The sequence below is a fragment of the Oenanthe melanoleuca genome, chromosome 1A (genome assembly GCF_029582105.1).
Source record: "Oenanthe melanoleuca isolate GR-GAL-2019-014 chromosome 1A, OMel1.0, whole genome shotgun sequence".
NCBI lineage: Eukaryota > Metazoa > Chordata > Aves > Passeriformes > Muscicapidae > Oenanthe > Oenanthe melanoleuca.
Genome location: NC_079334.1, coordinates 41,008,998 through 41,019,106, shown reverse-complemented (window position 1 = coordinate 41,019,106; position 10,109 = coordinate 41,008,998). Strand labels below are relative to the sequence as shown.

Below are 10,109 nucleotides of genomic sequence, written 5' to 3'. Positions count from 1 at the left end.
CACAGCTTAGTTAGTTACTGCTGATTTGTGTAAGTCCTCAAGCCTGGCAATTTTCATTTTTTGACTGAGGCAACTGCAAAGGTATTACGTTAACTTTTATCTGTTTTCATTACACAGAACATTCATAAACAAATACAAGCACATTTCACAAGTAACCTCATGACTATGTTTTGAATAAAATTGTCACAATGCCCCTCATTTAATATTTTCAAGCAATTATTTGCAAATACATTTCCAGTTGGAGGCTGCAAACATTTACCCAGTGCTGCTAGGCATTTTGGTGGCAAATTTAATCCTTTTGTGCCAAGCAGCCAAGAAAAATTGTGATTTTTTTTTTTTTTTTTCCTGTAGTGATTTTATGTAAAGATTTTATGAGCCTGTGAAAGGAATTGCAGAAAGTCTGGACATTTTTCTCCTTAGCCATAAGTTGCTTCTGTGCACACTTCAGAAGAGCTGAGTTATCAGCATGACTGGGTGCTGCACAGGGCTCAGCCTATGCAGAGTCAGCTGTATGCACTGAAAGTGTCTCTGAACAGGCACGAGAAAGTGCTGTGTATGGACCACAGAGGAAAACTAAGGCTAAGCTTGCATCAAAAACATTCACACTAATGTCAAGCTGTTTGCTTTTCCTGAGTGAGGTATCACTGTTGCGTGGTCTTTACACAGAGGAGACGCAGATCAAGGACTGACAAAACGTACCTCTTTTTTTAAAACATTTTATCTCTTTTTATTTGTTTGTCCTGATGTTTTGCTACAGGCAAAGGAGGTATTCAGAAAGGGAACTGCACGATACAAACACAGGCAGCAAACTAAGCTGGTGGCATGAAAGGTGTATCTGAGAACACAGAGTTGACAGAGTCAGAGTCAGATTTTGTTCGAGTAGTTTTTAAGATACTCTCTGTAACGACACTGTCGTTAGGAAACAGTTTTACCTTCCCATTCTGACTCTGTTTGGGCTCGTGCACGGGTTCCAGGAACACCACCCGTTTCCCAGTGCTTGCCTTCTTCTCGTCAGCTGGCAGCTCCTGCGGCAGCGCGGAATTCAGTATGGATGGGTGGGCACTGCTTTGGTTCAGCTTCCTCTTCTTCTTCTTTCCCTTACATTGACACGGGCAGGGGGTCAGATAGAGATACAGCAGCACTAAAATAATACTGGCCACACAGGCAGCAAGGGTGGTAAAAGCTGTATTAAATGCTTCATGAGCGTGGGACCTGTTCACTGTGAAATTGCTAACGTTTATTCTGACCTCTATGGTTTCATTTAATAGTCTTTTCTTATTTATTGCAATGCAGGAATACAGCCCTGAGTTCTCTAGCTGGGCATCCGTTATCTCCAGGCTGCCATTAGGAAACACCTTGAAGTTATCGGTCTCCCTGTCTGGCTCCAGCAATCTGTTGTCAGGACTAACCCAAACAAACTGTGTGCCTGTATCGCTGATTCTGCTGTCACAGTGTACAATCAGCCTGTCACCAACCTGGGCATCATGAATAAGCCCAAAGGCTTGGAAAGAGCTGTTGACGGTGCTTTCAGAGCAATTCATAAAGCTGTCGTGCAGCAAAGGCAGTTTATTGTGACCTCTTGGGTCTGACTGCAACAAACAGCTGTACTCATTTTTGAAGTCCACCACTGAGCTGAAATGCCTTTGATACCAGAAGATTAGCATGGAGTACAGGACACAGTCACAATAGAATGGGTTGCCATGAAGATAAATTCCACTAAGTTGTTTGGCTGGCACTGAACTCAGGCGCTGAATAGGCATCGTCTGGATGCGATTAAAGGAAATGTCCAGCAACACAAGGTCTGTCAGTTTGTGTTTTCCAACATATAAGTCCAGTGGGAAATGTGAGACCAAGTTGTAGCTTAGGTACAGCTTCTGCAATTTGTACAATCCTCCAAAGGCTAAAGACTCGATGTGTGTTATTTGATTGTTGTACAGCAGGAGAACCTCCAGCGCCTTTAGCTCATGAAACACAGGGCTGCTCAGTGTTCTCAGGCTGTTGGATGACAAGTCTAGATACTTCAGGTTCGGAGTCATGGAAAAGCTCCCAATGCTAATGCTGCTAATGCTATTATGATTGACTATTAAAGTGTTCAGTTTCTCAGACAGCACTGGGACCCATTCAGGCTCCAAAATCCCAATTCTGTTGTAACTCAGATCCAGCCTTTTGATACATTTATAAAGGTTTGCTGGCACTCGAGTGAGGTTCCTATTTGTGCAGCTCACGATGTCACTGGCACAGATGCAGGCTGCTGGACACATCCCCGGGGCACTGCCACAAACACTCACGGTGAAGACCAAGAGGCAGGCGAGTCCTCTGCAGCTCACTTTAAAAACTCCAAGTCGGGTAGGAAGTGTCTGCCAGTTTAAAGACATTGTCACTGTCTTTTAGCTGTCTCCCAGTGCTCCTTGCCACAGATAACTTGTGCAGTTAGCTTTGCACTCGTTGCTGTCAAAAGAGGGATACAGAGGTACAGCATGTTAACATTTACCATTCAAACTCTGCATGATGCCTTTTGAAAAATACAGGGAATTAATCCTTAGGGTTTCATACAATTAATGGTAAAATCTAGTTCCAAGGTGATATGAACTTAACATCAGCTTTATGTAAACATGAAATTCTGCATTACTGTTTCAATATATACACTGTAGATACAGTATTTTTTGTTTTCTAAAAGAATGCAACTATTCTTCATTCTTGGACAAAGTAATGCAATTTCTGACAGTTCATTAAAAAAAAAATTGGACATGTTCCTCTGTGGAGCATGACTTGGCAATGGCATCCCCTACGTGTTTCCAAACCAACACAGATTCCCAGTAAAATAAAGAAAAACCTCATCCTAAAATGCTTTTTTCTTGTCTAGTGGGAAGCAGTTACATGCTTTTCTTTACAATCAGAAAATGTCACACGTTTTCAAGCAAAGAATTTTCTCAGCCTTTCTAGCTTTAAATGTCATGTGAATTTCTTTCCTTTTTTTTTTTTTTTTTTTAATTCAGTAACTCACGGTTCAGGTAGCAACAGCCTATTTTGAAAGTTATTAAAGTTTGTTCAATAGCAATATTTTGTATTCTGCTTCTTCTACCTTTGCCAATATAAGTAATGAGGAAGAAATCTATGCCTAGTGCTTACCTCAGGCACAAATTTCGGGAACATTCAGTAAGAATGAGTCAGCTATTTCTCAAAACTTAGTAAAGACTTTGCTCATATGTAGATAGAAAAACCCAACAATACTCTTTTCTGACAATATTTTAGAGTCAGTCTTGTTTGAAACAGGGGTGTAAGATTTGGCACAGTAGTGGTTCTGTGCTAAGGGATATGCTTTTTACCATCTTCTGAGAAAATATATACATATATAGCAGTGGAATAAACATTTCTGTTCATTCTTGCTCTCCCTGGTACCTGTTTAGAGTTTGCCAGTAAACTCACAGGTGAGTTTATCTGCATTGATTACTGTCACCCTTTGAGAGTTCAGATGTGGTATTCACCCCCACATTATTACCCTCACACTCATTTCTCCAGTCTCACCCACCTGTTGGAGCAGTATCTGAGCAGGACAAACCCTGCAATGCCTGCTCTGAGCTGCTGGGAGTGGCTATGGCCAGCAGCCTGTGGACACTGGGATGAGGAGAAAGAGGCAGCCTCAGATAGAAAGGAGCAGAATAAAAGAAATTGTATTCTCTGATGATGCAAGATGGACAAAGAGAAGATGAGCCTTGAGGGCAAAAAAATTAAAATCAAGACCTAAGTGGTAGAGGGCAGCAGGGCAGAGGGACAGTTAAAGAAGGGGAGAGAGAGAAGGGTGAGACATAGGGAAAGAAGTGCAAAACCAGGGGAGATGGATGCTAAGGGAGCATCATCACTGTTACTAAAGAAACTGAGGAGGAGGTAGTCTGAGGATGCAGAAGTCAGTTAAGGCATATGAGACTGGAAAAGCAGATGAGGAGGGTGTAAAGGGAAAGAAGAGGACTAAGCAGAAGACAAACAAGAGTTTCAGGAGGTAAACCTTAGAGCACACCTCTCCAGAGAATTGCTATTTAAGAACCCATGATTACTGATGCAATTAATTAATATATGCAAAAAGCAAAAATTTTCACTCCTCCTCAGTTCTTTATTTCCCTCTTCTGTAACCTTCTGTCAATCTGGCAGGCTGCTGTCTTCTGCTGACAAATCTACTCCTAAGTGCTAGAAGTGGTAAAAGATATGCTATGAAACTAAAGAGCTGAATCTTATAAAGACCCATTAAAAGAAATATGAAGGCAGCATGGGAGAATGGGACATTTCACCTTTCACAAGAATTTATAAATACATTAGCTTTGTTTGCATTAAAAAGAAAAAAAAAACATTAAGAGAATTGCAAGACTGCCAAGTCAAATGCTCAAAAGTGTCAGAATTGCATTTTTCTTTTCATTTTAGATTTTATATACAATCCCTGGTTACATGATGGCTCAATTTTTTCCCCCCAAAACCTTTCATGACACTGTGCACAGGTTCTGAGGAAGAACAGGGAAAAGAATGGGTGATTACATCAAGAGCTTGACGAATCCTTATCCCTGAGAACTGCAGCTGTCCCAGCCTTTGCCACAAAACTCCTGTGAGATCAGGCAATCTATGTGAACTGGTAACTATTACAAAATAATGAACATATTACAGTCACCAGCTAGGCACTTTTAAATAAGGAACCTCTGCATGTTAAATTTGGGAAGGACTGACTGGATGAAGTGCTGAGATGAGAGTCAAAATGCTGTGACTCTATCTGGCACTTCTGAGTGCACAGGGATCCCTTGTTTATACAAGGGATATACTAACATTATTTTAGCTATAGAAATATTGTAAAAATAAATGATTGGTTTGAATTAAAGTTTAATATCAGGATTCATAAATTCTTCTAGGTTTTTAAAGTCTCCTGAAGCCTCTAACTGCATGGGGTTTTCAATGGAAAGTTAGGAATACAAAGGAGTATTTTTTAACCAGTCCTAAGCTCCTTACTTAGTTGTTTTTGCTAGTTAGGTAGTCTATAACAACAATTAATAGATACAAGTTCTTCTAGAGGGTGAAGCCTATGAAACATTAGAGAAACTGCCATAAAAATAATTCTGTACCACAGTGTGAATTTGTATGATATACAGATATAAGGCACAATGAAAACACACTGGCAGATGAAAAAGGTATTGAGTAATTGCTCATTTAGCTAGTCTACTGTATGAAGCAAGCATCTGAATACTACATTACCATAAAACCACGTGCCTCAAGACTGGATTAGAAAGGATCCACAAAACAGGAGATGAACAGTAGCTGCAAAGGTTGCCTTTCCCACTAATATATGAATGCCTGACTCTGCAAGCTATGCAGCCTAATTTTCAATGTAAGTCCACCTGCAACAAGTGAATGGCACTTAAAAAAAATTATCTCCCATGTTGAATATAATCCTGGATTATACAAATCCTGTCATCCTAGAAATAGTCCAAATGGGACATATTAGATTAATGCTCAGGGTTGTAAGGGTTACCAAATTTAATACACTAGATTAATCTTGCATATTTGCTTCTGTCCATGCCTACAACTACCTCATCAGAAACTCCAAGCTAGTCTGCAACCAAATCCCATGGGCAGACATATATCAGTCACTGGTGTATATCAGCATAACAGCTTTTATTTTTAAGAAGCAAAAACAATTTACAGGGGCTGAAAACTGGACTGTCCATTTTCAAAGCTCACTGGAGCTGCAAAATGAAAACTGTTTCAGATAACTTGCCTTGTCTGGCAGGGCAAATCCAAATTATAGACCTCCTAAACATACCACAGGACACACAAGAGTATTTAGAGAGTATTCTGATGAGCAGAAGCCTTCCTTCCCATGCCCAACTTGTAGTGTAGTGCCTACATTCCCAACAAGTTCTTTGCTCTTTTGGAGAGTACAACTGCTGAGCTGCAACTTGCTCTTCAACCTGTGTGCCCCATATCTCCTGCACAAAATACCCCAGATGTTCTGCAAAGCCAAGCATGCTCAACATAAATATTTATAGGGTATGTGATCATTTTAACTTACTCAAAATGTCTGCATAAACATTTCTGGGTTGTAAAGTGTTAAGTGGCAATAAGAATGAAGCCTACAATTAGACTTATATTAAAAAACCTGGCATTTTGTTTCATCTCAGGTCTTAGAGAAGTCTTATTTTAGAAATTCCAACACTGCAGATTTTCTCAAGAGAGACATTGCCATTGAATACTACAAGTGCCAACAGACTTTGGCCAAGTACTTCACCATTATTTCTGAATGAGCTGGGTAGATACCTTTTCTGATTTATAGTAAAAGAGAAGGGCATGGTTGGGAGTTTTGTTCTTGGACTCTGCTCAAATAACTAACTTCTTTGTGATGTTCAAGTGCAATATTTTAAGTTCAGTGCCAAAAACACATTGCTCCCTGAGATGATTCATCTGAACAGCAATGGTGCTCGTGCTTCTAAGCTGTTCAAGAAAGGCAGGACATACCCTGCTATCATAGGGAAAATCCTCTGTGGTCAGAAACAGCAAAATTGACTACAACCAATCACATTCCAGAGAAGCTAAGGATTTGGTTCTTGGTTTTGAACTTTTTAATGTGCATGTTTGCTGTTGTTTCTTGTTTATTTCTGAGGGGGTTGGATGTTTATTGTTTTGTTTCTAAAAGTAAGGAGAACCTAGACCTGCTTATGGAAAAGGGGAGCCAGGCAACATACAGTCTCACCACCAGTTATCACTTGAAGATCAACTTATGTCCTAAACACTCCTTTCTCCAGGCTCCCTCTCCCACTAATGTGGCATTAATAATATCAACACCAGTTTTCTCATCCTCTGTTAGCTCCTTCAGGCTTATTGCTGCTTCTCCAATGGAACATGTACACCAAACTTCCTCTCCCAGTTAATCTGAGACTTTGCTAAAAGGTTGTTATGTAGCACATCTCTTAATTTAAGCAATTAATTGGACTGGAGATCACAATTCACCTGAATGGTTTTGCAAACATGACTGTTAGTCTTTTCACTGTTAAAAAATCAGATTGGTAGATGCTATCTGTACTGTAAAGAATTTTCCTGTGCACTGGTGATACAAATAGTCCTACATCTGGCTGGTACTTTTTGCACAGTGAAAATGCATATATTTGCAAACAACCCTGCTGCCTGTGGTACTACTGCAGGAATAGGGTTGAGCCCCTAAGAGATCAAGCACTCAAAAACATTATAGACCTTGGTTCATTTTCCAGAAGGCTCACACCATTTCTACATCCCCTACCTCCTTCCCTTGCACATCTCCTGTGACTGCCTTCTCTTGAGCTTCCTGAATCTCACATTAACACATTAATACATCTCTGCACCTCTCATTAACTTCCAATGTCCATACAGGTGCTCTCCCCCTCTGCTAGTCTACATATCAGACGAATTAGGGCTGTACTACTCAAATATAACAATACATGAACTAAAACATGATGGCTCAGGTGTCTGTGTTCTCACAGCCCTATTTTCTTCTGACATGACATTTGACAAAGGTTCCTCATGAACTCAGAAGCAAAAGTGATTTTTAGAATGGGGTTTTATTAAATTATAACAACAATATTCTACAAGTATTATTCATGCTTTTAGTCCCAACTTTACAAATCCATGAGACAGCCATTAATTACATATAGACTAATGGCATCCTATGCAATTAATGTTTTTAAAGTTACATTTTTAAGGAAGGTCTGCATTAACTCACATTCCTTTTGTGTGTGTGATACTGTCAGAGGAAATATTCATACAACAGCCACCTTGCCTCAGCCTCCAGGATCTACTCTGCCTTTATCACTCCTGAGAGGAAAAGGCATTCTGCATCAAATCTTCCTGACAGCTGCGCTCAGCATCTTTGACTCAACAGATACAGATTACCCAAACATAATCCATGAGATTTAGTGACATGATAGATTGAACAGCAAAGACTGTTGTTGAGCTATATCTGGGAAATGTCTTGATACACTGGACTAAATCCCTGAAGTGGGCTAAACTGTGCTTGGTGCAGGACCTAACAGTGATGAAAAAATGGCTTTACATCATATTTGCAGCAAGCTGATCCTGAGATCAGCAAGGCAAATGGAGTGTTCTCTCCAGCCAGCATCTGGCCAAACCTCAATCATGCTGAATTAGAGATTAATTTGTCCTAGTAACCTTAGCCAGATAAAACTATCATCTCCCACTAATCCCTCACTAAAAACTGAATTTCCTTGAACAGAGATTTTTTCCTTAAAACACGATAACTCGCTTGTCTTAAAGAAAACTGAAACACAGAAAAGAAACTGGGTGACGTACAAGAGCCTCAGTTGGACTAATCAACAGTCTCTTTACAGCAGCACCAGCTACGTGAAGTCACCATCTCTGCAGCTCTTATCCCTCTGAGGCAGTACAAGGGAAATACGCATCAGTGAAACAACAAATTCATCCCTTTTGCCATGTTACTTTGTATACCAAGCTGCAACCAAGCTTCAACCTCGTAAATTACTTTAGTTGCTAAGGAGATCAGCAAATAATAAAGAAAAAATGCAATGGTAAGTGGCAGTGCCTATTACCGTATCAGTAACCAGGCTCCAAGCAATGTCAGATCTTACCAAAGTTTAGTTGCCCAGCGAAAGATCCTCACTGCCTCCAAAAATTCATCTGATGGCTAAATTACATAGAATCCCCTTTGCATACGACTTGGGGGGGTCCCCTACCAGTCTCACGTCGGGGACTGCCGCTGCAGCCCCGGATTCCTACCGGGAGTCGGCGGAGGGCAAAGTTTCGACAAGCCCGAGCAGCTAAACCGGCATGGGACCGGGGGCAGCCACCAGCATCCCGAGGGGTCTGTGACCGGGGGCAGCCGCCAGCAGCATCCCGAGGGGTCTGTGACTGGGGGTAGGTGCCAGCATCCCGAGTGGTCTGTGACCGGGGGTAGGTGCCAGCATCATCCCGAGGGGTCTGTGACCGGGGGCAGGTGCCAGCATCATCCCGAGGGGTCTGTGACCGGGGGCAGGTGCCAGCATCATCCCGAGGGGTCTGTGACCGGGGGTAGGTGCCAGCATCATCCCGAGGGGTCTGTGACCGGGGAGAGCCGCCAGCATCCCGAGGGGTCTGTGACCGGGGAGAGCCGCCAGCAGCATCCCGAGTGGTCTGTGACCGGGGGTAGGTGCCAGCATCCCGAGGGGTCTGTGACCGGGGGTAGGTGCCAGCATCATCCCGAGGGGTCTGTGACTGGGGGCAGGTGCCAGCATCATCCCGAGGGGTCTGTGACCGGGGGCAGGTGCCAGCATCATCCCGAGGGGTCTGTGACCGGGGGCAGGTGCCAGCATCATCCCGAGGGGTCTGTGACCGGGGAGAGCCGCCAGCATCCCGAGGGGTCTGTGACCCGGGGCAGGGACCGGAGCTCCCCCGCCCGTTGCCGGGCTGCGCTCGCCTCCTCCCGCCCCTGCCCCTCCGGCCCCTGCCCCGTCACAGCCCGGCCACCGGCGCTGTCCGCTCCGCCACCCCGCACCCCGGGCAGCGTTACCTGGAGCTTCCGATGGCCGCTTCATGTCCGGGGAGCGCGGTGCCGGCCCCGGCGCCGCCTGCAGCCCCTGCCCCGCATGCTGCGCTCCGCTCGGCTCCGCTGCGCTCCCCCGCGGCCGCAGGCAGCGCTGCCCCGGCGCTGGAGCTGAGGCCCGGAGCTCGGCACCGGCGGCGGGCGAGCAGGGCGGGCGGCACGCTCCCGGTCGCGGCGGCACGGCGGGCTCTTATCCCCTCCCGTCCCGCCCTCCCGGTGCCCCCGCCGCGCAGCACCCGACCCGGCCCCGCGCCGCTCGCCCCGACGCCCTCCCGGCGCTCCCGCGGCGGCGGGACGGAGCCGTCGGTGCCGGGGGAGGAGCGCAGCCCCCGGGCTGCCCCCGCTCCGCCCCGCTCCGCCCGCTCCGCCCCGCAGCCCCGGCAGCGGGCAGGCTCCGCAGCCCGGCGGGGCTCTGGGGCTCTGCCCCTGCCGGCTCTGCGGGGGCGGAGAGCCCGGGGATGCCCCTTCTTCGGGAGCCGCTGCCGGAGGCGCGGCTGCTCGTTAAAAATGCATCGAAAGTGCCCGTGTGCGGAGATGGAGCCGCGGGGGT

General features: G+C 45.0%; 1 protein-coding gene across 1 annotated transcript; it reads right to left on the bottom strand.

Moving 5' to 3' along the window:
* Positions 1-703: 703 nt before the first annotated feature.
* AMIGO2 (adhesion molecule with Ig like domain 2) lies at positions 704-9,711 on the bottom strand. The gene is made up of 2 exons (XM_056482193.1): positions 9,527-9,711; positions 704-2,448 (listed from the first exon to the last, which is right to left on the bottom strand). Exon 2 carries the CDS (start codon positions 2,373-2,375, stop codon positions 810-812), a length of 1,566 nt encoding a protein of 521 aa, XP_056338168.1. The 5' UTR covers positions 2,376-2,448; positions 9,527-9,711; the 3' UTR covers positions 704-809.
* Positions 9,712-10,109: the final 398 nt, after the last annotated feature.